The sequence below is a fragment of the Chaetura pelagica genome, unplaced genomic scaffold, assembly GCF_000747805.2.
Source record: "Chaetura pelagica isolate M959 unplaced genomic scaffold, ChaPel_1.0 scaffold512, whole genome shotgun sequence".
Taxonomy (NCBI): domain Eukaryota; kingdom Metazoa; phylum Chordata; class Aves; order Apodiformes; family Apodidae; genus Chaetura; species Chaetura pelagica.
Genome location: NW_009952482.1, coordinates 1,093,104 through 1,120,747, shown reverse-complemented (window position 1 = coordinate 1,120,747; position 27,644 = coordinate 1,093,104). Strand labels below are relative to the sequence as shown.

Sequence of the window (27,644 nt, the reverse complement as noted above, 5' to 3'; positions counted from 1 at the left end):
GGGATGCTTGGTCAAACCCAAATTCTGCAGGTGGACTGTCAGGGTGCTACCGTGGCCTCCCTTACCATAAAGCTGACCCACTGGTCTGAAGTTGATGGACACTACTAACTTTAAAACACTCAATGCAAGATGAAATTTGTGCTTTCAAACATGTAGCACAATAGCAGTGCTTAAAGGCAGATTGTAAAATGTCCGTGGTTTGCAGAGTTATTTAAGTGACAAACTGTAATCCCTCTGACTTCCATAGTCTGTTCTGCTTGAGGATGCTTGGATCCTTCAGACAGTAATGAATGAAGCTTCCCAACATCTTTGCACTTGAATTAAGTATTGCTGTCTTGCTTTTGCAGATGGCATAAAGATAGGATAATCAGTCTTTTTCACAAAGCTGAAACACTTAAAGCCTTGAAGTTACAAGGCATCTTCCCTTCAGTATACTTCTCCATTTGAAAAAAAAATTAAACAAAGTTTAGCTAAAAATAAAACTTCAGATTCTCACCCACGTTGCCCCCTAGGGCGCACTCTGCTAGAACAGAGGCATAACTATGTTTCTGAGACAGGATTTCAAAGCTATTTCTGCAAATCTGAATTCAAAGCTCATATTTATGGAGGAAGCTAAGCAGTATGACGGATCGCCCACGGGAAAGTGTGGGTGAAAAGAGAAGAGGCTTTTGATGTGATTGTTGCATTTTAATATGCAATCTATATCCTGTACTTAAAAAGTAGGTACTTTCAGCTTTTTAAATACAAAGGAGATACATGTTTATTTTCAAGGGGGTTAACAATTTTCCACTGTGCTGTTGGATACTGACTGAAATTTTCAAGATCTAATAAAAATAAGACCTATCATTTTCCAGTTAAGCAAATATTTGCTTGCTCTTTTTCGAGCAAGTATGATCCTCACTGAGGAGCAGATTAGATCTAAAGTAGTGTTTTCCAAAGATCCAAAATACAATAGAAACTTACACATACCTGCATCTCATTAGTGCAGACAAGTGCTTGTGCAGTTGAGTGGTTGCAGACACATGATTATCAGCTGCTCATACAAATACCAGTGTGGCAAATGGAAATACACATAAAATCGTGTTTTCATGTTTGCCTATATTTGTCCACATGATGAAGGAGAGAATTTAGCAGCTGAGTAAGGGCTTGGAGCTCTAGTAAGTCATGGTGTAAAACTTCCTGTATGCTGCTGTGTAGTGATAGAGCTGCTGAAAGCATCTGGATTACAGCAAGGTCTGTGAGGTGATACAATTATTTTAACAGATTAATGGCTTCAGCTGGGTATGGACAACAGGCTTTTGGATACACAGTGGGGGTTTTTTTGCCTCTTTGACCAAGAGCTTCTCTTCTTCTGCCTCCCTTACATTACCCACCAAGATCCTGAAAGGCAATCTTTTCCGTCTTGCATAAGGTTATTACAGAAGACAGACTTCCAGCTTTCCTAAATTATTTGTGTTGGCTGTGGTACTGCAGAATAGCCATTTCCCACAGTTATTGCATTAAATGTGAGACTGAGTGTGTCCTGTCCTGGCTATTTTGGGACTTACAGGCTTTGAGTACTTCCTGTCATGCACACTTCCACACAATAAAGTGTGTAAACCACGTTTTACATATAGTGCATCTATGGAAATCCTTTAAACTGGCCACTTGGTCCTCACCAAAATCCAAAGAGAGAAATCTCAATTCTCACATAAAACATACGGGTCTGATGTCTGGCACTATCTCATACAAAATAAGGTGTTCCAGTTCAGTTGAGTACAAATTAAAGTCTAGTTGAGTTTTTTGGTGGGCCTTACTTACGCAAGCACTTCCACCTCCCCACACACACCACCTTCTTTGACTGGAAAGCCTAACCAGTTGCTCAACCTTTGCCATAACATTCACAGTGCGGTTTCAGGGCATATGGACAAAAACCTATGGGGATGCAAACATCTACCACAGCAGCATTGGTTGAGCCCGTCAGTTCTGGATCAGGCTGAGACAGCCTTTCCCATCTGAGCTGTTCTTCTCTGACACACAAGTTTCCAGTGAGAAAGGGCAGCATCAGTGATTTACTGGGAGTAAAGCCTTTCCAGTTCACCTACAGTTAAAGGTGAAAAGCAGACACACAAGATGTAACGGTATTGCCCCACTTTCCAAGTAGGATCCTAATCCCAGTCCCAACAGGAGGAAGAAGCTAGGAACTGATGCCAGAGCTAGTGTTTCACCATAAAACTCAAAAGAAGAGGGAGAAGGGAAGAGGTCCAGTGGGAAGGAGAAGCTAAATGTTTCCAAAGCAATGTGACCTTAAAATCTTACCAAAAAAACCCCAACAAACAAAAACACGTAACACATGTGAAATGCATGTTTTTGCTTTTGTTTTGTTTTTATAAAGAGCAACTGCAAACCAGCAAATCTCAATGGAAAATCCATTAATGTCTAAGGTGAACTAACTAATTTTCTTCTTGGCAGCGTGTATTAGATCAATTGAAGCTTCTGATTTGCTGTAATTGTTGTGGTACGTTTTAAAACATAAGTATTCTCAAATGTTACACTCAAAATTAATTTCAGTAGATCAAGGAGTACAGGAAAGCTCTATGAACATTGAGTCACTATTTTTTTTCATTTTTAAGTTGAAAATAAATGCTGGTATGTTACAGTTAACTAAAAATAACTTTAAAATTGATTTTTATTGGAGTTTTATGGATTTTAGTCTACAACCAGCATCCCTGCTTAGCTGAGGATTCTCAGTCTCAGGAGGGCAAGCTGTTTACTCATGCAGACTGATGAAAAAGGAAGTGTCAGAATTGCTTTCTCAGTAGCACTTAAACTACCAAAGTATTCGTAAGCAACAAGAATAGTGACTTCATTTGGGCTTGGAGATAAAACGGTTTAATACTTGATTTCTGTAAGCATGCTTAAAGAATATTTTGAAGCATTTTAAAGGAAAATTCAAGTACTCTTTTCAAAGACTAAACGTTAAGTGCTTGTGTTTTCTCTGCCCAGTTTGTTTTCCTCACATATGTACTTGGAGTGGCCTGGCTTGGGGTCTTTGGCTTCTCTGCTGTGCCTGTCTTTATGTTCTATAACATATGGTCAACTTGCGAAGTCATCAAATCTCTTCAGATAAATGTGACAGTTCCAGGGGACCAGATCTGCGTGGATATCAGGCAATACGGTACTTATTTTAATCCCGATTAAATGCCTTATCCCTTCTCCTTGGTCTGTCTTCAGTACTTTTGCCTCAGCCTTATGAAATGAACCAAATGCAAAAGCATCTTGTATGTTTGAATGTGCTGTTACTTTTCTAATTAATTCAGATTACACTGAACTCTTTCCAGATGCAATCAACATAGATGAACTGGCAAGTCATTTATCTAAAATGTTTTCATAGTGGTTTCCAGTACTATAATATTAGTTTAAAAATAGATCAGCCTCAAAATAAACTGCTTAGAAACAGTGCTGAGAATATTGTTAACCAGATTCTGGTTTTTGAACCTGGATGCATGTATTCTTGACATTCAAAAACTGTTTTTACATTTAAATATGAAGTGAAAACCCAAACTTTGCTCTAACAATTACTGTAATTTGAAAGAGCAAGAACCTGCAGTCAGGAGCCTGCCTTAACTGTTAGTCAGTTAATACTGTTTTCTGATGACACACAGAAATCCAAGGGGGGTGCAGGAGCAGAGGAGTGGGGACAATGGTTTAAAATAGGGTCCGGCTTTTTGGTTAGTTCATTCCTTAAGGTGAATTTTTCCTGACATTGATCTTTTTGGTTTCCCTTGTGCAGAAGAGCTTTTGTCACCATTTCTTTTGGCCTCATTTTAGCTAGCGTTTTCTAGGAATGTTTCTTTGGACTAAGCCATTAAAAGTAGAGAAAAGAGATTCAGAGTTGAAATAGTAAGAAAGCTTTGGTTTGCTTTTCTATCTGGCCTGTAAGTCCAGTAGGAGAAGATAAGAGATACTAATTTTAAAAGCAAGAAAGTCCCAAATCAGTTAAATTTTTGCATCTGACAGTTAAATTTTAGCAACTGACAGCACGAGGCTGGGAAGATGTCTTCTAGCAGGAAAGCCTATGAGTGCAGGGAGGTGTCCTCTCTCACCTTTCTTTCTCTCCTGGTTGTTCCACAGCTGTACAAGCTCCATATGGGGCTGTGCTGTTCCTCTGATCAGTGAAATGATTTGGGTTGCCACGAGTGATGAGAGAGAGCAGGTCCTTAACAGGCAGCTTGTGTCACTGAATTGTCCGTGTGTTTTTGGATGGAAGTAGTAGCTAAAAGGCTTCAAGTGGATATTGCAGTTGCAGAGAAGAAGCTGGCTTTAAAGTAAATCCTGTAAAATCTTTTGGAAAGCCATACCCTCCTGAGCAAATTTCAATTACCTGCCCCTTACACAGCTGCTAATTCAAACCAGCTGAGTTTAAAATGCAAGTTATATGGAGGAGACAAACTGGTTTTCTGCTGTTTCAAATGGCTTTTGCTTAAGGTTTACATCTGTTATGGGCCTAAAAGTTAAAGCTATTCTAAACCTTCTCGATCCTATTGACTTTTCAGATTTTCAGTTGTGACAGAAAAGTAATGGGGAGCACATGAGGTACGGCAGACTGAATTTTCTTGTAGAAGCATTTATTTTAATGCTTTTTTACCTACAGGAGCCAAAACAGAAAAAAAATATAAAAAAATCCTTCTGTCATTCTTGCCTCTAGCTCCATATTCACATTCTTCTACAGTAGTTACTTGTTCAAGTAGAACTTAATCTAGAAAATGCTATCCTGAATAGTGCCAAGTACTTCTGAGATGCAGATTATCCCTTTCGGTGCTGAGTGGGGGAGTAGGCGGTATGTGACTAGACCTGAGGTGCAAAAACCCAACCAACCATTTGGCTGCCATATGAGAAAACCACATCTGAGAACAGGCCTTGGCAGCCAGCCTCTGTATAGGGAGAAAGCACAACCCGGGTGAGTTGTTTTAATTCCTCCTGCCAACTTTAAGCTGTAATGGTCAGCGCACGGATGCCCAGAATGGGAACACAACTGGCAAGTGGGTGGAAAAGATGAGGGAGAAACAGAAAACGTGTCTTGATTGCTAAAATTAGTGTTTTCTTTTGCTGTGGTATTTCAGGTATTATCCCTTGGACTGCTGTACCTGGCAAAGCCTGTGGCCCGATTTTAGAGAACATCTGCAACACGAATGAGGTACAGCAACATAACCTGTGTGCAGCTTTTGCCTCCAAGACACTTGGGCACAGTGTAATAAATAATTTGATGAAACTTTTTGGAGAAAACTAATACTAACAGTGTAAGGAGATAGATTTCAACACAACACTGAAATTATGTTAGCTCATCCAGAAAATTAAAATTATTTCAGAATGATTTTATTTTCTAAAGCTTTGAATACCTTGCTACAGAGACGTTTCTAATATCCTTATTCTCCAGAAGAGTTGACTTGTTTTTACACTATCCTCAATTACTTCAATGTGTTTACGTTTTTTTTTCTCTAGTTCTACATGTCTTACCACCTGTTCATTGTGGCTTGTGCTGGAGCTGGTGCCACTGTCATAGCATTGGTGGGTAGCATTTTTTGTTGTTGTTTTATTGTATAAGGGTTTTTTTCTGGCTTAAGATGCTTTAAGATTGAATTTTGTGTATCTTAAAAATAGTGATGTTAGACATTAAGGAGGGCAAGCTGTAATCTCCATCATTTGCCGCTATGGTTTGGACATTGCAGATCAGCAGGTCCTGAACTTTTGCTTTAAGAAGTCATCTTAACCCACCTCCTCCATCCTTAGGATAAAATTCTTTGCATGTCCTTTGACATCCCTTCTCCTGCCTGCTCTTCCTGTTTTTTACATCCACTGTTTCTTTCATTTTGGTAGTTTATTTGATCAGTTTCTTGTAACCTCTTGGGCTTTTTATCTGGACCCAGGCAGTTTGACTAGTCCAACCCTGCCATGCCAGTTTCAGGTTGCAGTTGGGAAAAGGGGCGTTAACACGGTGACTTGCTTCGTATGTCCTAACGCAGCCTCTGGCTGCCAGCTTCTGACCTCATGTCAGCCAAATCCAGGTGTAATAGTCATTATTTCTCGATGAAATAGCCTTAGGTCTGTGTGTAGGTTATGCTGTCTGGATAAACGGCAAGTTATTTATCTGGCATCTTCACCCTGGAAGAAGTTCAAAGTAACGTCTGTTGTAAAAGTATCGACAGTTGCCCACGTGGGCTTGAGCTGTCACCTTGCTGTATCTTACTCTCCTGTATTTTGTTCTCTTCCACCAGCTGATCTACATGATGGCTACTACATATAACTATGCTGTTTTGAAGTTTAAGAGTCGGGAAGATTGCTGCACTAAATTCTAAATTGTATAAGCCCAGTAAAGAGCTGCATTGCGTAGCTTGAAATACCACTGACACCCTAGGCTAAAAGTCTAGCTTTCTGAATTTTGTTACAGTAATTGTAAATAGCTTCAGTAAGCATCACTTAGCTTATCAGATTAATAAAATGACTTCTTGTATATGAACTGTGATGTGGATGAGATCTGGCTATTTTTTCATGTTGAGAGGACTCAGTTACTGTAGGGGTGTTTACAAAGCATCCTTCTGAAGAAGGGGTGTTTCCATTTCAAGTCTCCACTTGTTTTCAAACAGTCATCTCTGAGATAAATACTGGAACAGTTCAGGGTCAGAATTAGTAATTTATTCTTCATCCCCAAAACCCAAATACCACCCCCTTGACAAAATATCTATCATACAAAACAAAAAGAATAGTAAAGTAGTGCCGGTCTCTTTTGGAGGAAATAGATCCTTGATTTAGCGTTGCGTAAAACAATCACATTCTTTCTTTTGGACCCTGAACTAGTAAGAAACAGCATATAAATAGCTTCTGTTCTTGTATGGCTTGCACTTTAGTAACTGATTTCTCAGTAGCCAGATCTCAGAACTGTAAGTATGACTGCACGGGAAGCAAAACCATGCATAGATCATAGAGGCCTTTTTACACTGTTGGGATTAAAAAAAAAAATAAATGAATCAGTGTTTTCAGATGTAGATTTTTTGCATGAAGTATGGTGAAAAGAAGTTGGGAAGAGGTGAATGCACAAACTAGAAAAAATCCATACAATAATAATAATAATATTAAAGAAAAGAACCAGTTGCTATATAATGATATAAAACTCTTCACCTGAGGTTTGACAATGGAAGTTAAAAATGTAGTTATAAAAATACACGATTAAGACTTTTTAACCCAGAGATTGCATGCTTTTGCTTAGTTTTGGACTCATGTTTTGTTGTTTAATTTTTCACTATGTTAATGTAGCCTTGTTCACATAAATAAAATTGTTTACAGTTTCAGGCTTTTTTCAGGGGGAGGGTGGAATTCTCATCTGCTTGTTGGGGAAAAAGAATTACCAGGATCTGGGCATGGATATGCATAAACACCGCAACCTTAGGAAGCAATTCTTCTGATCACCTCATAGTTTACGGATTACATGTATTGCCACATACAAAACTTTTTTCCTGCTTCCCCCCATTCTGCATTTTAATTGATCCGTCCAAGTCTGTAGCTCATTTTATTGCTGTTACACTAACTTTCTCTAAATTGTGAATAACCAACTGAAATAATTATTAGCATGCCAAATTCTAGAGATCTTTGGAAATAGCCTCTGTGCTTGTTTTAATAACAGAATGCTTATTAACGTAGAATAACTATTTTTTGGTTGTTGTTTTAAAGAGCGTCTATTAATCTAACTAGCAGCTTGCTTTGCCTCTTGACATGCTCACTAGCCATCATGCTCACCCTTCTCTTCCAGATCCACTTCCTCATGATACTGTCTTCTAACTGGGCCTACTTAAAGGATGCAAGCAAAATGCAGGCCTACCAAGATATCAAAGCAAAAGAAGAGCAGGAGCTTCAGGATATCCAGTCTCGGTCAAAAGAGCAACTCAATTCTTACACATAAATGTTTGCCACAGTAATTCAGCAGAAGAATTCTGTAGCTCTGACAAATCAACAAATAGCTGCTCCGCAGTACAGATGTGTGTCTACCAAACAAAATTAGAGAGAAGTGCAAAAGCTTCACACTCCAGCTCCTGGAACACATTCGTAGGGAGATCTTCCCTTGGGTAATCTTCCATCCTTTCATACAGAGAATGGAGGTTTTATTCCAGGCATTTTAAAAGGCAACACTTCACAACAAGTGACCAAATTACTCTTCCTGAAGACCTTTGCTGTTTGTGCTGTGCAGAAGCCGTGGCAGGACCCAAGCCCGCAGGCAGAGCTCCCTCTCTACAGCCCTTAGGCAGAGGCATCTGCAGGGGGTGTGATTTAGTGTCTGCTTCTAAACCAAACGGCCAGTGTGGCAGGCCAGGATTCCCCACAGCTGGTGCTTAGGTGACAGCAGCAGCTCCTGCCTTGCAGCAGGGCTGGCTTTGGCCCTTCTTTTTCCCGCGGGCCACAGGAACCACCCTCTGCTTTGGTGCCACCTGTTTTTAAATGACGAAGCAGTCACCCTCCTGTGCTTACCTGAGTGTTGAGCAGGTGTCCCCCAAGTTTTAATCTTTTTATTCACTATTCAATGGAATGTAGATCCCTGGATCTGGATAATGATCCCCTTCTTTGAAAATAAATGTCAGCTTTGCCTTAATATTTATTTTCTATAAATGTCTTAGCATTTATATAGTGGCAGGAGACCATTATCCTACATTTTAAGTAAGTGAAAAGTGTTACCTTGTTAAAATGACACTGATCTGACCATTCCAAATGAGCGGATGAGGAAGTTTCCAGAGTTTTACACAAACAATAAAAATAACAGCCATAAAACAGAATACAGGATGTCCACCTTTCTCTATCTTGGTGCTTAGCAAATTTATAGTCAGTGCTTATGTGTTTTCCTTTTTACAAATTAATTAGCACATTAGGAAAACGTGGTGTTCAGAAAAAACAAACAACAGCAACAAAAAATAAACTGGTGCCATTTTACAGTCATTTCCCATAGAAGTTTGCCTTCTAATTACTGTTTTTTTTTCAGAAGCATTCAGTGATATCTTGAGTATTAGTGATGGTATATTTGGTGTTTGTTCTATATGATATATATATATATAAATGTTGGGGGGGAGGGGGATAAAATACATCAATCATTGGAAAAATTTAAATATTCAAGTCATGCCCATGTTAAGCTGACGTGTAATTTGATAGTTTTGACTGTTTGCTGAATATAAATCAAAGGAAGCACAAATTTCTTCAAGTCAGTATTAAAAGAAGAGGCATTTGGGGGGGGTTAACTTCAATAATAATTTTTTTTTTTTGTTAAATATTGAAGTCTAATTTGACAGTTTTAAAAAAGGGGCAAAGTTGATCAATGTAGAGCAAATATGACAAAATAGCCTAGTGTATGTTCTTACCTGTTGCATGAAGGAGACATTTCTACAGCAATGCAGGTGATGTTCTAGCCCAGTGTTTGCATAAGGGTAATAATGGAGGCAGTGTCTTAAAGCCTAATTCTTTTTCTAATTCAGTGTAGCTATTACTGGGAGTTTTTGAAGTTTTGTTTAAGTAGTCTAATATTTTTATGTAAAGAGCATTAAATTTTGCTATGTATAAATTTTTGTAACCTAACAGTGAATCAATATTTTCTATCAGTGCCAAGGGCTTCCTGTAGTTACATCCAAGTGTTAAAATAAATATTTGTAGATAATAGACAACACTTGTGTATGCTTATTTGAAACCAGACCTACAGCTTCTCCATCCTAGTGCATTTCTAGGCTTTGTCTCTTTCTGAAGTGAAACACGTTTTGTTGGATAGTGTCTGTCCCTTTGCTGGTGTCCTGGGCAGGGATGCCCCGTAGGTGTGCACTTCAGCATGGTAAGTCAGCCAGTGTTCCTAGCACGAAGTAGGTGGTAGTTGTTTCAGGCCAGCATAATGCAACAAGCACTACCTGTCCCCTTCCTGACCTCCAACAGGAAGAGTTGCTCTGAAATTTTGCTGCAACACCAGATTAAGCAGCTTCTCAAATTAGACCAGCCACCAAATCCCATTTTATCTTCATTTCTAAAAGCAGAGTTTATTTCTGTTGTGGTTTTGGTACCTTATGTTTCAACATCCAGCAAATTCAAGCCAGAGCTTCGGTTTTTGCCCCTGAATCCTGTCAAACTTGGCTTCATGTTCTGGTAGTTAGGACAAGATAAGCAGCCTCAAATGCAGTGCAAGTTGTAATATATGCTGCCACCCCAAATTACTTCCTTGATAAAACATGACTGTATTTTATACTGTAAATAAAGTTTAATGATCTTGCCTATAATCTACCTACAAAATACAAAGCTTAAATAAAGATGAGTTAAATAGCATTTTTATCTGAATCTCTCCATTCTGGGCTGGTAAATAGCAACAAGGTGATACACGAGGTAAAGCTGATTGCAACAGATGTTGCTTCCCCTGCCATAGCAGTTGAAGGGGCACATCAGCTTTGGTCTGTCACACGCTGCTCTCTAGCTGTGCAAGCCAAGGGTTTCCATGGGACACCTTTAAGAAGGTATCAGGATGACTGACTTTTGTGTTACCTGTACCCTGCTACTTTGAGCTATGGTTCATAGCAGTTGGAGGGGAAGGGTTTGGGCAGTGGGTTGGGTGTTGGAGGGGAGGGGGGAAAGAACAACTTGAAAAGCTGACAAAGTTTATATGAAGTCAGTGCCAAAGCCAATCTCTGCCTGAACATTTCTTTGCACTGCTTTGTCCTCTCTCTCACCCCACTCAAGGGCCTCCTTCTGGATTAGTAACACATCAGGGCTCACTGTTTTAATTCAATGACTGAAGCGATGAGACAGCTCAAAATCAGCTTTATTAATTTATAATTATACAACCTGCAGCCTTGGTGCCTAATAGTTATTACAACATTTTGTAGGCAGAAAGCTGCTTTATAAACATTTGTATTGTAAAAAAAAATAAAATTAAAAAAATCAGTAGCTATTGTTCACCAGAAGTCTTCATCAATGTCTCCATGAGAAATGTTTGCAGTGCTGTATTAAGGATAGGAGGGAGGGAAGGAAAGTGAGTCCAAAATAGTTTCTTATCTTGTTTTAAAAAAGACAGTTAAGAGATTGCCTGTGCTGCAATTCTCTTCCTGTTTCAGTGAGCTGAAGGCAATAAGCAATCCTTTAATGGTGAGGCTTTGGGCCATCATGAACAGAAAATCAGCTCATCTATCAGAGCAGTACTGTCCATCTACTGCTTCTGTGGCACTTTCCCAGGGACAAGAACCCTACCCAGATACAATTCAGGAGCACCAGCATAGGGTCTGGTATGTAAAGCAGCACTGTGAAGACACAGCTACTACTGAAGCATTGCTACAGTTAGGCAGAGCATTTAATTTTTTTTAACCATTTGTTATTTTTTTTCTGATATATATTTTCAGTTCTACATCTGCAGATAAATAGAGGTAGGGTTGGGCTCATCTTTTTCTTTCCTCTCTCAAGAAACTTTTTAAAAACTATGTATGCATATTGATGGGTGTCTAGAGAAAACCAACAGAAATGCCCAAGCTCTGGTGCCTCAGTGTCCTGGTGCAGGCAGCCAAAATCTCTGCAGGAAGTGTGTGAACTGGCTTGTTGGAAATCCATGATGCTACTGACAGATCAAGGCTAATTCAATGCCAGTAACAGATGACAAGCAAGGTGCAGCTCAGACAAACCTTCCCAGGGTCATTCCCCAAGAAGAATCCCTCAAACTTGAGCTCACTGTGAAGGAACTGATGCTGCTCAGCAGCAGATAAAGTTTTAATTGTCACAGCTACTGAAACAGATAATTGACTGTAGTTCCCTGCTCCAAATGCCATATAGTGCATAACTAACCTAAGAATCGGAAAGATCTTCCATTTTCCCAACCCCATTTCTTTTGATTACTAGTTTTTTTTTGCTTTTTAAGGAGGCAGGTAACTTGACCATAATTCATACCATAAGTATTTATTAATATGGGTCAGATAAGTGATTAATAGAAACATGAGCCTTACCTGTCATCCTTTTCACTAGATACAAGTCCCTCTGTAAGTGACTCTTCTATTTCTTCTTTCTTTGAAACCTGGCAGTCAAGAGGAAAAGACACTTACTATAACTGGTTCTTAATTAAATGTTTAATTGACTTTAATAACAGTACCTGTATTTAAAGGCATCTAACTAAAAATATGTCTCCTGAAGGAGCCACCATATTTCTACCAATGCTGAATTGCATCTAGAGTAGCAGTGCTTTGAAAAATCCAGTTTGGATAAAGTCTGACCAAAACCACACTCTGCATCCTTCCATCAAAGTCATGTTCCCCCATGTACATACTTCAAAGTCAAATTTTCCATTTTGCCAGAATTAATTCCATCAGTCGTGTCAGTGAAACACGAACTGACCCGTGTAGATTCAAACTGTATTTAAATACAGTTTAAACTAAAAATTGAGGACATTTACATTTAAATAACATCCTAGTACCTAAAAACCAAACAACACCCCTCCCAGAGGATACAGGAACCAAAACCCTTCCAGAAGAAAGTTTGTTCTTTTGTATCAACACATTTCTGCAATACAGATCCAAACACTTATCTCTGCAGGTTGTTGCATAAAGCTTCTGAATGAAGAAAAAAATGAAAGAATGAGGATATTGTTTTCATTCTAATCACATTTAGCAACACACAAATTCAACCAATAATATTTTTGGGACTCTGTTTTGAGACTAATCACCTTGGTTGCCAGTTCTTGCTCTCTTCTCTGCTGGATTATTCTCATGTATTTTTCTAATGGATTTGGAGTAGAAACCCTTACATTATCTCCAGCACCAGAATTACTTTTTTCAGGTTTTGGCCCCTTCATATCTTCTTTTTCTTCATCTATTTTCATCGAGTCTTGGATCCACTTTAAGACAAAAAAATCAAAATTAAATGCTCATCAGCTCAAGAAAAATCCTTTTATAGTTAAATACCTGCACTACATGCAGGATTTCACATTAATCTTGGTAAAATGTGCCAGTCTAAACAACATTGAACTTGTTATATGCAGTTCAAGATTAATTTTTATCACTTAAACTCAATAAGTGACATTCAAGAGACCCTAATTCTGTCTGGATGGTTGAGGTGCTGTGAGGCCAGACGCTTCTGTGTCTGTGTCTGTGTGAACTGACAAAGATGAACTAACAGATATGCAAGTTTCTTGAAAGCCCCAGGGGCCCAGTTTGCTGGTGTAAAGGGTATCATAAGCATGTCTCATCAGCAGCACTAGACTTAATCAAAGAAATCAAGGTTTAAAGGTGGGAAGAGGAAGACAAAACGAGAAGGAGCAAAAATCCAAATTCTGTGCAGGTCCTACAAGTCCAGAACAATACTTCAACACATGCTACATCAGCTCAAAGGGATTTAAGCAAACTCCCTACCGTCTCCTTGTAAGTTCTACATCCAAGAAAGTACCCTGGATGCCCTGATACCAGCTATTGAACAGATGGGCATTAACACGTTCTAGTGTTGTCCCACCAACAGCAGTCCAGACCAGAAAGACAGCAAACATACAGCTTGTTCGAGGAGCTGCCTTCTGGGTTCTGACCATAGAACTGTAGCTTCCAGTTACATGAAGCATGAAAACATTACTTGGCATGAGGAAGAATTCTATCAAGACACTTCAGTTAATCACACAAAGACATAAACAAATTTAGTTTCTACTACTTTGACTTCAAGAATAAAATCTATTTTAACATTGTAACACACACAGCAATCCTAAAATACTACAAAGCTGCATTACTGCCAGAAATTAAGGTATGAAACCACCACCTCTTTGTTAAGCTTTTCCACTTCTTTTTGCTCTCTTTCCAAACCTTCCTCTTCTTCTTTCTCTCTCCTTTCTTTTCTTGCATTCCTTTCCTCTTCTGAGTTTTTCTCAACCTCTCTATTCTGTTCTTCAAACTGTCTTCGATCCAGGACCGCTGTGAAAAATTATTTCAAATGTGTGTGAATTGATTCATGTAGTTCAGGAATGTACTACAATGGTGTAAAATCAGTATCAGGTTCCTGTGTCACAACTGGAGATATTGTTCATGCATATACCAAAGTTCTTGGGTATCTGGTAATATTTCTTCCTATCTCTATACATTTTTAGTCTGATACACGACTCATTAATAATTAAACAGTAGAGCCAACGTAGGGGTCAGAGAGTTGACAAATCTCTCCCTGCACTTCTCATTCCTAACACAGACTTTCTCATTAAATCTTTCTTATGCTAAAGTTCAAGTTGCTATATTCTTTCCCTCATTGCACTATGGTTGGATACAATTCTTTACAAAGCAAGTTACGTAAAAAACCCTTTGACAATTATTGCAGGACACAGTGCTGATGTGACCAGTATATCTGAAAAGCTGTGTAAGTAGGACAGCATTCAGATAGCAATTAGACGCCCAAACTAAACACTGGGAATTGTTAGAAGCTACAGAGCTCTTCTCTAAATAAAAATAATTGTAATCCTTCCATCTAGAACAATTAGAAAAGTGGCATATGCTGCACTCAAATCATCCTCATCTACCCAAAGATTTAAAAAAGCATTGTGGTAATACAGTTTGCAAACAGAATTAAGAAAAATAAAAAAAATCCAGACAAGTAGTGCATAAAATACTTTAAAAAACAAAACAAAGCCTCTCAAGTCTCATATCTATCAAGAACAGAAAAAATATTTAATAATCCTAACGAGGAAAGAAAAAGCCAAAAACATCTCTCTAGAAGCTGGACAGGGAGGCAGGACAAGTGAAAAAAGTGTTTAAATTAAAACCAAATGTAACCGAAACCAGGGTGAAAAAGTCATCCCCATACAGTAAAGCAAAAGAAAACATTCCTTCCTCTTTATTACATAATTAACACTTTTGTAAAATTTTTCAATCATGCCAGCATTCATACCTACAGAATGGTAAATATTTGGCTTTTTGTTTTATACATTTGCCATTTTAAAAGGGTATTCATTTGTGTTTCTGAGCTGAGAACTCACTTAAGTCCTGAGGCGAAGTGGCTGTTGCTGGCACAGTGGCTGTGACATGGTTTCTATTGACGATGTCCCCAGATGGATGCAAGGCATCACTTTCACACTGCTCTGGAATGTCCCCCTGATCTGGAGAAGAAATTTGAACAATGGCTTCATTATTTTGTAATTACAATAGTGGAGCACAGCAATCGACACAAAGTGTGGGAATGGCTGAATTAGAACACATAAATACCAGCACTAATTGAGCATTTTCCCTTCAACTTGACCATTTCCCTGAGGATGAAGAATTATCATAGGCTGTACTTGCTGCTTTAATTACAGAATTGTTAGTTTTGAAATTAGCTATTGGAACACATCTGTTTACAAAGCCAAAACAGATTCATGAATAAATATACAACAGAAAACCAAAATGTTTTCATTTCTTTACATAATCGAGACACAGGTCAGAGAAAAATTACATATCCAAGCTTAGCTCATCCTGCCCATGCACTTAAAACAACCTTTAACTATTTGATCACATTCAGCTTCTTTACTGGGAGCCTGGCCTTCTTCAGCGCACAGGATGGATACTGCTAACTCAGATATTCTATATCCTATTTTCTTCCCTCTGGCTCTGAATTTACAAAACCACAATTACTGTACTTCATTTCTGATCCCTGGTATGATACTCAACTGCTGGTTAATTATTTATTTGCCAAGTGTGTAGGCTGCTATTATCTCATTTTTATGGAAAGCTCAAAAAGAGGTAAATAGAAGGATGTAGCTCCAGGTAGCCAAACTGAAATACACAAGATCATTGCCCAAGTGGCCAAGAAGGCCAAGAGCATCCTGGCCTGCACTGAGAATAGCGTGGCCAGCCAGAGCAGAGAAGTGATCATGCCCCTGTACTCGGCCTTGGTGAGGCTGCACCTCAAGTTCTGTGTGCAGTTCTGGGCCTCTCACTACAAGAAGGATGTCAGGTTGCTGAAGCGCGTCCAGAGGAGAGCTACCAAGCTGGTGAAAGGTCTGGAAAATAAGCCCTATGAGGAGAGGCTGAGGAAACTGGGATTGATTAGTTTGGAGAAGAGGAGGAGATCTCACTGCTCTCTACAACTACCTGAAAGTAGGTTGTAGAGAGGTGGGCATTGGCCTCTTCTCCCAAATGAATAATGACAGGACTAGAAGAAATAGCCTGAAGTTGCACCAGGGGAGGGTTAGACTGGATATTAGAAAGAATTTCTACACCAAAAGAGTGGTTGGACAGTGGAACAGGCTGCCCAGGGAGGTGGTGGAGTCACCCTCCCTGGAAGCATTTAAAAGAAATGTAGATATAGTGCTTAGTGACATGATTTAAGCACTGAACAGGTAGATTAGGTTGGTGGATTTAGGTTATGGTTGGACTTGATGATCTTTAAGGTTTTTTCCAACCAGGATGATTCTGTGATTCTGTGATTTTTCCAAGCATTTAGTGTAATATAGTACAGAAACCTCCTTAGGTTTTGGGTAAACATTTAGAAAATATCAAATTCCAATCCTTTAAATATTAGTGAGGTTTCAAGCATTTTTCTTCTCCACATTATAATAAAACTGAAATATTTTGCACAAAGGAAAACAACACACCCAAATTGAGGAGCCTCTCTCTCAAAATAGTCTTAATATCTTAAAATTCTTTTGAAGGAATTACAGATGAAAGTATCACAAAACTTTCTGCCAAACTGGCAGTCTGCCAAGTTAGAAAAAACTTTTCAGTTTCTTACAACAGCAAGAGGAAGTCCTGCCATCTTTGCCTAGGAAGTAAATTCTATGTATGTTTTATGTAAGACCAAAATAATGGGTTATCACAATCAAAAGAAAGTCTATTCTACTTTTTTGCTCTCTCTTTAAACTATGAGGTTATCAACAACGTATGAGGCATCAGTATGTTTCAGGGTATGTATTATTTAAATAGTAAAAAAAAATATTTCACAAATAGGTTCCTGTTAAATATTACATCTAAGGTCTTCTAACCACACAAACAAACAAACCCAAAACCCAAACCCAAAACAATATAGTACAAAATATCTTGACATTAACTGTTCTGCAAAGGGAAAAAAAGTAACAGTGTGACCAGCAGGTCAAGGGAGGTGATTCTCCCCTTCTACTGTGCTCTGGTAAGACCCCACCTGGAGTGCTGTGTCCAGTTTTGGAGCCCCCAATATAAGAAGGACGTGGAGCTACTGGAGAAAGTCCAGAAGGGGACCATGAAGGTGATCAGAGGGCTGGAGCACCTCTCCTATGAGGGCAGGCTGAGAGAGTTGGGATTGTTCAGCCTGGAGAAGAGAAGGCTCTGGGGAGACCTCATAGCAGCCTTCCAGTACCTGAAGGGGCTACAGGAAAGCTGGGAAGGGTCTTTTTACAAGGGCTGATAGTGAGAGGACAAGGGGTAATGGCTTTAAACTGGAGTAGGGGAGAATTAGGTCAGACATTAGGATGAAATTCTTCACTGTGAGGGTGGTGAGATACTGGAAGAGGTTTTCCAGGGCAGTTGTGGCTGCCCTCTCCCTGAAGTATTCAAGGCCAGGTTGGATGGGGCTCTGAGCAACTAGACGACCTTTAAGATCTATGATATGATACTAGATATGACATTCTTAAAATTATTCTGTTGGCTACCTCAGATCATTGAATGATATAGTGGTAACTTATTTAGACACAGTATCTACTTAGGTCTAATTGCAGAGAAAATATCAGTCTATTCCCCTATGTGATAAAAGTGAAATATGTAATGTATTCCCAAAACTCTCTAATATGAAATTAAACAAATAAATAGAAATTTAGTTAAAATATGAGATGAACAGAAACCATTAGCAGCCACAGGCTCTGCTCACATTCAAATAATTCTTTTAAAGCTTATAAAAAGAAATTAGGCAAATTAGAAAACAACAAATGCAAGACTTCACAGAAAAAAAAAGCATAAATCTTTCATCAGTTTCTACTAGTTATCACTAAACACTATCAGCACATTTGCTGTTTAAAGAAACATCCCTAAGACTTAACCACAACCAAAAGAGTGAGTTTCAGACCCAGTGTGGCATTCAGGATGTATAGTGCTTGTCTCAAACAATCAAAGAGATAAGTGATGTACTCAGGATATCTGTTGTCTGTCTTGACGCATTTAAGAGTTAAACAAGACTTGTTGATGGACTAAAGAGATGTCTCAGCAACCCACCCAACCGTTTTGCTTCCCCTCCTGTAATGTGTACCTGAGAACTGGGGAGTTCAGTGTGGGACATGATGAGATTGGAGACAAAGGAGTTCTGGTGCTGGGAACAGAATACCCAGTGATAACCTTGATATCTCATGAAAACCACCAACTTAGCAGGAAAAGAAAAAGAGTGCCAGTCTCAAGCCACCTCCTAGGACCGAACCTCCACTGCAATAAACTAATCCTGTGGTGCCAGTTGTCTCAACCTCCTCTTTTGCAATGGCTGATCTCATCAATTAGCCAAACAAAGACTATCTGCAGGGCATAGCCCCGGCGCCATACCTACCCCCCTCCTATCTTGGAGAAGCAGGGAGAAGATAGAAAGATTTTCTCACTTATTCAGGGAGAAAAGTGGGGGTGCAGTGGGAAATAACTGTATAAAAATTTAGGACACTACAGGTGCAGGGAAGCACTTCCTCACCAGGAACCACTTCCCCACCGATATCGCTGGACCGTGGTGGTAACTATGCTCTCACTTGCTGTCCTCTGTATCTCTGCTTCCTCCTTTCTTTTCTGTCTCTGTTTTCTTCCCTGTCCTACCTGCTCCAGAGACTTTGCTGTGTTACTGTAATACAAGTTTGTTGTGCACGTGACATCTGACCTTGTTTGCGTCTTAATTTCACCATTTGGGATCACCTTTAAACCTTTTCTCAGGTCCTGCAGGACAACAAAGGGTGCAGCTGCCGTGTAGCTTATGCCAGGGGAGAGAAGGCAGAGTCCAGCCACACCAGCCCCCCACTGCGGTGAGGAGTGTTAGAAAGCAAGGGGGTTCTGCCCCATCTGTGCTAAGACAGCAGGCCAGCCCCAGTGCCTACTTGTGCACCCGATGTTGTGTTATCTTTGTTTTGTCCTGGGCAGATCATAAAAAATTGCCACGTATCCAAATACCGGATGGTGACACCCAGGAAAACGCACATGAGTTTAGGAATGTCTTCTTTGAAATCAGCGATTCTAACCCTCCCATACAAGAATTAAAATCTCTTCACCAACTACAGATTTAATTATACGACCCAATGATGTATCTCCACCAGTCTCAAAACTTTACAGACCTAACAAAATTTAGAAATGGGAAAGGCATTTAGCTTTCCTCACACTGACCCTGCAGCATATAAAGACAAGGAAACATTCTGCAGCATGCAATGCAAGGCACCAGATAATGAAAAAGTTCTTCCTGCCATCAACAGAGTGCAGAAATGTAAATAAATAAAATTCTGACCTCAGAGGAAAAAAATAGGATAAAATTCCTGTTTCAGTAACTCAACCATATATTCCAAAACTACTCAGAGATGCTGATCGATGCCACATTTACACATGTTTCCTAAAGTAATTTCTAATTCATACTACTATTTAAGCCTCAATTACTGAAGGATAAATCCCCAAGAGCATTCTGCAGCCAAGAGTAACAGCTTCAGAATTAGAGCTCTGCTCTTATATTGCTCCATGATGAACATGCCTTGGAGTTTTACTTTTTGAAGCAAATACAACAGAGCTCCAAGTTAGTTCATATACTAGTCCATTTTTATGCTTTAAAAAAAAATAATCCTTCACAATATTAAAACATTCTAAAACAACTGTCAGACCTACGTACACGAACCAGAACAAAGTTATGTACGACTGCTGAACAAAAAGTATGTTCTCAAATTCCAGAACCATGTCGATTTTAGCATCTATTTATTACTACATACCCTTCTTCTCTAATGATGCAAATATGAATAAGATCAATCCCATCTCATCAGAGACAGTTTGTTCTTCCTATTTCCAACATCAGTTGGAATTTTTTCACTCCAACAACGGTCTTAAACTATGACGGTAATTGTCTTGCAAGTGTTAAGCCCTAAGGTGTTGAACAAAATGTCTAAAACACACTAAAACTTACCCTCAGGAGAAGAAATGCGTTCTTCAAGTTCCTCATATGTTAGTTTCTCTGGTTTGGAGATATCAATGAAATCTTGTTTATCTCTTTGTTGATTAAGAAGTCTGAAAGAGGAAAGAAGAACATGATGTAATAAGTATAAATGCTGAACTTTTAAACAAATAGTAATCTGAGATTTAAATACAAGGACTAAACCCATGCTTAGCAACAGAATAAACCAAATATAAAAAACACAACCAAAAAGCTGTAATGATTTCTGACTCAAAATTTAAGGTATTTAAATGCAGTTCTCTAACTTTTACCATAAGTCCATCTCCGATACCCATCTCCCTGCAGCCTTTGCCCAAGGCCTATATTTGACATAAAGGCTTTACATTAAAACAAAATACACTCTCAAAAGGCAGAAAAAGGAGTAAGGAAAAAAAGAAGAGATACAGTGAAATGTGAGAGTCAACCGAAATTAATAAATTTGCCTTTTTAGGCTCTGTGTTACAGTCTCATTCCCACTTTGATGTCATCTTAACAGATGTGTTTGAAATGTATTAGGATTAGATGTCTGGCAAAACATATATGCAGGGGTGAAAATCTGGGTGCTACAAAAAATGGGGTTAGTGCCCTCATTCTAAATCCCCGCTTATCTCATCAGAAAGATAATGTGAAAGAACAATATCTCCCACGTGACCCAGCTACTAAACTCTGACCAGAACTAGAATAGCCAATGGAGTAGAGGTCACTAATGAAATTCAGCAGCAGCACTTCATAAAGGAGCTTACTTCACACCAGCTGGTGCTCTTTGCAGTGGCATAATTATGTTTGTGCTTACAATTTATAAGGCATTCAGGTCTTCTATGGGGCAAAAGTGGACAAAAAGTGGGGCAAAACATACCCCTACAATGAGATGTTAAATAAAAAACGTAAATCTGGGGACAAACACATCAAACTGCATTGTCAGAAGGATAGTTCAGCAAGGTCAGTGGGTAAAATACCCTGTAAATTAAATACAACAGAGTAAATGGAATGTCAAGGTTTTGCAAGTCTACTTTTGTTTTCAGTCATTCCTTCACAGAAATGGTTAGCTGGTAAAGAATTTGCAAGGTTCAAGGACATGCATGGTACCTTCTTCAATACAGTGTCCTGCAACACTGCTAGAAAGACAGTCAATACGGTCTGTCAGTCAGACAACACTGAAAGTCAATACCCCAGATTCAGCCAACAGAAGAGGTCTGTCTCAGGAATACCTCCTAAACACATGTAATTCCAAACATATTTCAAAATTAATTCCACCAAACACATCTGGCAACCAAAATGTTACTTGTAGCTAATGTCAACATCCCATGAAACAGTACTGGTGTGCCAGTCAACAAATTCCTAAATTGCATGAGCTATGCTTAAAATTACTATTAAAGATTAAACAAAAAAAACCCACCACAATCTAAACTACTTTGTAAATGTCTGAAATTTTTTCACCTAAAATTTTTCACCTCACTTTTTTTCACCTAAAACTGGTAAAAATCCCCAGAGTTGGTTTCTTCAGCCTTAAACAAAAAAGGAATTGTTTAGATAATAATCTGCCTTATAATTCTAGTCTTCCTGTCTGTTAATTGGCTTCCTTCATACCACTCATATCTTGAAACATAAACAAGGAGCTCCTGTAGTCACAGAAGCAATTGTTCTTCCCCACTGACAGAGGTCTAACTTGTAATGACTTCCTGATGTTACAGCTTTGTATTTTATTTTCTTTTATTTTTACAAAAAGTTCCCATCACCACTTAAAGCCTACAGGTCATAAACTAAGACCACAGTATACACCAATGATGTGGCCTTTGCCTAATAATGAGAGTAATTGCTGGAAAAGCCCACACATGCATTTCTCAAATATTTTATGCAAAAGAAAACAGTCCAAAGCACAAGACATTTTAAAAATACTCAACAAAAGGATGTTTTCTGTTTAAGAAAGTATCAGGAAAGCAGCAATTCAATAAAATTATTGAGACCTCATACCCTTGGTTTGTCATGAGGAACCCAAGAAAGCAACAAACAACCCATAGCTGCCTGCCCAAACCCTGCCTGTTCTTTGCAACACAACTTGCTCACATTGTTCACTCTTCAGGCAGCGCAATCCCTATGTAGTCTCTATTCTCCCAAGAAATACTGTCCCTCACAGTATTTTCCTGTATCACCTTAACGTGCAGGTCAGCACTTTCATTTTGTAAGGTCTGTCACAGGAACACAGGAAACCTCAGACACAATGTAGAAAATGTGAATGAGCGGGGAAAAAAGAGACAGACCCTTAAACTAACCCCACAGTCCCTAGAAATCCCAACGGCTTTTTTTCAAGGTCAAGAACATAAAGGCTCTCCCCAAATTCTAACCAAATTCTAATGAAAGAGACCCTCTCTACATAAAATGCATATTGAGACTTGATAATAACAGAAGAAGAAAGTCCTACGAATGCCTGGTAGAGCTGCCCCAGGACAAGCTATCTGTCTTCAGCCATCAGATCTGGAATAATAGTTAGAAGGATAAGGCTAATTCAGGTGTCTCCTCTTAGGAAAGAAACATTAGAAACTAAGTACTCAAGCTTTTTCTTAAAAAACCTATTCAAGATTCTCAATTTTTGGAGAGTCAAGGCACAAGGGACAGTTAAGAACAGAAGAATTTAATACACAGAAATAGAAAATTCAAAGAGGAAAGGTAAGTAATTTTTATACAGTTTAATTTTGCCAAGTTATTAATTTACTTAAAAGACACCTTAAAAAAAAAAAAAGGGGGAAAGGAGAAATGTTTCGCTACCCATCCCCTTCCCAGCTGGCAAAGGAAACTGGAGATTCCGATTCTGAGAACAGTTCTACAGGCACATGAACAAGCTCTTTCGAGAAAAAAATATTTAGCATTACAGCTTGTTAATGAATGAAGTGAGAACGTACAACTGCTTGATTTACATTCTCCAAGAGACAGTAGAAACTACTGAGATTGAATCAGCAGAAGCTCATTAGTCAGGTCACAGATGTGAAAAATGGAGACATTAAAAACACGGCTTTTGCTCGAGGAATTAGTGGCCTTTTACCATCAATGGGGTTTTTGTGTATCAAATATAATCTGAACAGATTTTGAACACTGAGAATATGCAAAAGATCTGGTGTGATATGAGAAAGACAAGAGATTATAACTACTTTGGACAGGAATTCGTGATGAGCTCCTACTTTTATCTTTTTCTTGAGAAATTTTTTCAAGTCATTGAAGCATTAACATTTCCCCCTCTAAAGACCAAACATGGTCTTCTGAGATGAAATTTCTTCTCAAATTAGTCTACAATGTCAGCAGGAGTTCCTGTTAGCCTTGTCAGAATCACATTATATGGATGGCACAGAGATTCCTCTACTAGAAGAATCAAACCTGTCAAATCCCAAAAGAGCCCATGACAGCAAACTGCTAAAAATACATTTGCATTCAGGTAATTCATACAGGGGTGAGGATCTCTAATCGGATTGTTGTAAATAAGACATGACAAGTGATAGACAGTTAATTGGCCACTGTGGTACCTTCACATTCCCATTTGCAAGAGTACAGGCATTATTCTTACCCAAAACATAGACAGTCTACATTTTTAAATTATCAATATGGTCCAAAGTTATGAGACACCAGAAGTCAGATACATCTTACACAGATGCTTGGATATGTGCACTCCTCACATGTTTAAAAAAGAAGATTTTTTCATAAATACTATACACAGGCATGTAAGTTAAAATTACAAAATGAATGGCCTACTTGAACTGTAAAAGCAGCTGTCGTCATAAACAGGTAGATAAATGTTTCTTTAAAAAGCAGATTTATATGCAAATATTGCTTTGTAAACAATGTTACCTGATTTTCTGGCCACGACTGGATGGTAAGGAAGAAACAGAGTCAGATGATGAAAGTAGGTGTGGCTTTGAAATAGGAGAAAGTACCTGGTCAACACTCTGCTGTGAAGAGGCAAGGTACATGCCACTGATGTCTGCAGATAGAAATCCCATAAATTTATATTAGCCAGTTATTTTTCCTACCACTTCTCAGACATGGCTGTTTTTACAAAAAATGCATAACTGGACTGCGCAGGCACCACCACTGTAGGGGAACAAACATCAGAATCCACCAGAATTAATATGAACTTTCTTGTACTGTTTTTTAGGGTTTTGTTTTACTCCTCCTGTATGGCAATTCTTCTCTACAAGCCTTCACCATCATAAACTTACTCCACACATGTTTAAAAAAGAAGATTTTTTCATAAATACTATACACAGGCATGCAAGTCAGAATTAACTTACTTAGTTGATCAACTTACTCCTCATGAAGCCTATGACATAGCCATGCACAACTCAAGAAACAGCCATACTGTAGATTTGAAACAATCAAATTTTTTAAAAATTTCAATTGTTTTCTATTTTGCAGGCTTTTCTGAGTACTGCCCCTTTAAAAAACCTACTAAATAATTATTAGACACTGTGAAATTAATAGCAAATTACAATTTTCCAACCATTTCCCAAACACTAATGCCCTCCCCCTCACAATTGCTCAGGAATATTTGATAAAGACGTCACAGCAAAAAGAGCAAACAAAAGCAAACCTGGACCTTTCAGATTGGAAAATGCAATTGAACAGAAGTCAGACAAAGCAGTCTGGTGCTGAACAGGCTAGATACAACAGGTAAATGAAAAGATAGGAATTCAGAGGAGGGGGTTAAAACTAGGAAATTACAAAAAGTTATACTTTACAGCAACTTTTGAACAAAACTCTGCATTTTTCCTGTGACTTCTCCCATCTTTTCGCAAATAACAAATGAATGGAAAGACTGCCACTGCTGAACTTCTCTCTTCGCACAGCCCAAGAGGAACCCTAAAACACATGGCATTAGAAGCCGTCACTTACCATCTGAAATTTTCTTGTTACTGAGACTTCTTCCCAGTTTGGAAATGGGAGTAGAAGAAAGGTGTCTTGAAGAAGATGCTCCTCTGTGTGGTGGTGTTAAGGGATTTTTAAAGTCATCCACTTGATCAGTTCTTCTGATGTATTTTTCACCACTTGGACTGCTCAGGGGGGAATGCTGGGAGCTGGGACTATCCTCTACAAGTTCACACTGGTTAGACAAGGGGGGTATACTAACAGCAGACTGTATAAGTAAAGGGGACTGTGTCTTTTTCAGAGTTCTGCTTGCAGTCACACCCTGCAAGACTCTGTTTTGGTAATTCCTGTAGGCTTCTTCGAAATACTCTGCCTCTTTCTTCAGTTCTTTTATCCTAGCCCAGGTTTGGGATATAGACTCCAGGTCAGAATCCAGAGCAGCATTGCCTGGCTGCAGCTGCTGCTGATAGCCAGCTCTTGGCACACCATTTGCCTTCATCACATCAGTCATAACTGGATTCTTCAGGAACATGCTATCCACATAAATATCATGAGGTACAATTCTGTCACCAGCTAAGTCAAGAACAGAGCGGTCGACAAGCGAAGGCTTTGGATTCCGATACACTTCATTTTCCAGAGCTAAATGATGGCAAGAGAACGTGAGGGACAGTAAAGAGTGAGAGAGGGAGACCCATAACGAAACAGAAACACTAAAGAACAGTATTTCAATTCCAATTTGATAAAAAAGATTTTAACGTGGAAGTGGCTTAATTTTTGAGAATTTAAAGGGCTGATTTAAATGTATTTTTAATGTAGCTGCATAGCTACAAATGATGACTGATACTATTTTTTAATATTTTTAGCAGCCTCTGTATATGTAAAGCTACATGTAAAGCCACCTGAAGTATGCATGCTACAAAGTTATTTCTTGAATTATGTTTAAATAAATAAATAAAAATGAAAGCATCACCACTTTGGATATTATATCCAATTATTCTGCTAAAGGGGGAAGGAGACAGGGCAGGCCACAATTCCCTTCTATTTAGATAAAAAAGACATTTGGACAAAAAAAGCATAGGACATAAAAATGGTGTTCTTAAAAAAGGTACTTTGCAAAACATTGTCAGTTAAATGGAATGTTTCAGGGCTGCATGCTTCCTGACTTGTGCTTACATGCTTCAGCATGCCCAAAAGACCAACCTATAGGGTCTACTGAACTTTCTCAGAAAAAATTACAACACTGTTTTTATTCTACATAAATGGTTCTTCAATGACATCCTTAACTCTGACACAATACAGAAGTCCATGCAGTACTTCCAGTCTTTTAAAATATATATTTGTTATTTTGACACTAACAGACTTCCAATTCCAAATGGTAACAATACTTGCACCAGAGATAAAAATGTTCATATTGGTATAGCAAATCATATAAAGGATTGCATCATACACTGAATTATGGTGCAACACATGCTGCATGTAAAGAACAATCACTGTGGAACTTAATCCCAAAACTTTTATTTATCATACCCGATATTAGCAATTTGACAGAGAGGCATCTTTAGAACTACATTTCTTCAGTAAGCTGAATTGCTTTACAAAAGTGCCTCTCTCTTTCTAATATTCCTACAAGGTGCCTAAGTTGACAACTGTTTAAAAGTTAGATTTAAATTGGTGAGGTATGCAATAAAACTTCAAATTGATTATTCTGATTATGAACCTTAAAGAATCAAAATGCATTGAAACACAACTCGCCTCCTGGAAAATGGTGATCAGGTTGTCACCAAACATTGTCTTCATACTGAGGAAAAGCAGACAATAAAATCATGCAAGTATTCAGGGAGGAATGTTTTCCATTCCTCCTAGGTTTGTTTTCTGAAAGAAAGTTGTAATTAGTCTGCTCTTTAAAATGGACTTTTAAACGGATTTTTATTTTAAACTTGAAATCTACTCACTCATGGTATATTAATTATACACAACTGCAGCTTTTCTAAGCTTCTGCAAATTCTTACACTGGTTAGGTAAATGAACTTCATAAAGGGCTGCTCTGGTGCACGATACAAACCTGCCTGTGTTTGTTGCACTTGCAATTTTAGTTCTTCAACCTGCACATTTAACTTCCTGACAGTAGCTTCAGAGTCCAACAATTGGGTTTTCAACTGGGCACAACGCTCAACCTATAGGAGATCATGAGAAAAACAGAACCCAGCATAATTCAAACAAAAATGAATTCTCAACTGGCTGAATACTTGTTTCTCCATGTTTTTCATGTCCAGTCAAACCATATACACATAGTATCCTACTAAAAGTCAGAGCTGACAACTTATTGACTTGAAAAAATTCACTTTGGTTAAGTTAGCTTGGGGGTTTTTCGTTCCTTTTTGGTGTTGTTTTGTTTTCTTTAGAGTTGTTTACATAAAAACAAGCAGAATGCAAACAACTCCTGTAACTACACAGAAAACCCTGAACAAGATGACAGCAAGAAGAAAGGATTTAAATTGTTTAAGAAGAATGATTTACCTCACTTTGTAGCTGCTTTTCCAAAATCTGCCTATGACTTTCAAATTCATCCAGCGCCAGCCTCCTAGAATGTTCCACTCTCCTCAGCTCCACTTGGCAGGCCAGGTGCTCTGCTGACGGCTGAGACAGCTCTACCCAGAAAGATAAATACTAACCATGCAGCTGTAGAATAATGAATGTGCACTTTTCTACAT

At 38.6% G+C, this 27,644-nt stretch overlaps 2 protein-coding genes across 3 annotated transcripts in view; one reads left to right on the top strand and one right to left on the bottom strand.

The window, feature by feature from the left end:
- The window catches only part of GPM6B (glycoprotein M6B), a 29,903-nt gene extending 21,696 nt beyond the window's left edge, over positions 1-8,207 (top strand). The window contains exons 5-8 of one of the 2 annotated variants that reach the window (XM_010008798.1): positions 2,986-3,157; positions 5,103-5,176; positions 5,482-5,547; positions 7,784-8,207. In XM_010008798.1, the coding sequence (XP_010007100.1) occupies positions 2,986-3,157; positions 5,103-5,176; positions 5,482-5,547; positions 7,784-7,933 (462 nt within the window). In that variant the 3' untranslated portion in view covers positions 7,934-8,207. Of the gene's footprint in view, positions 1-2,985; positions 3,158-5,102; positions 5,177-5,481; positions 5,548-6,254; positions 6,749-7,783 lie in introns of those variants that run through there. The other variant, XM_010008799.1, reaches the window with a different exon arrangement.
- A 2,733-nt stretch (positions 8,208-10,940) lies between these two features.
- The window catches only part of OFD1 (oral-facial-digital syndrome 1), a 33,716-nt gene continuing 17,012 nt past the window's right edge, over positions 10,941-27,644 (bottom strand). Inside the window, exons 13-22 of the mRNA XM_010008796.1 lie at positions 27,451-27,581; positions 26,996-27,107; positions 24,961-25,572; positions 23,917-24,049; positions 20,056-20,156; positions 14,966-15,085; positions 13,765-13,916; positions 12,689-12,859; positions 11,976-12,043; positions 10,941-10,986 (exon numbers count right to left, since the gene is read on the bottom strand). Of these exons, the coding sequence (XP_010007098.1) occupies positions 10,941-10,986; positions 11,976-12,043; positions 12,689-12,859; positions 13,765-13,916; positions 14,966-15,085; positions 20,056-20,156; positions 23,917-24,049; positions 24,961-25,572; positions 26,996-27,107; positions 27,451-27,581 (1,646 nt within the window). The remainder of the gene's footprint in view (positions 10,987-11,975; positions 12,044-12,688; positions 12,860-13,764; positions 13,917-14,965; positions 15,086-20,055; positions 20,157-23,916; positions 24,050-24,960; positions 25,573-26,995; positions 27,108-27,450; positions 27,582-27,644) is intronic.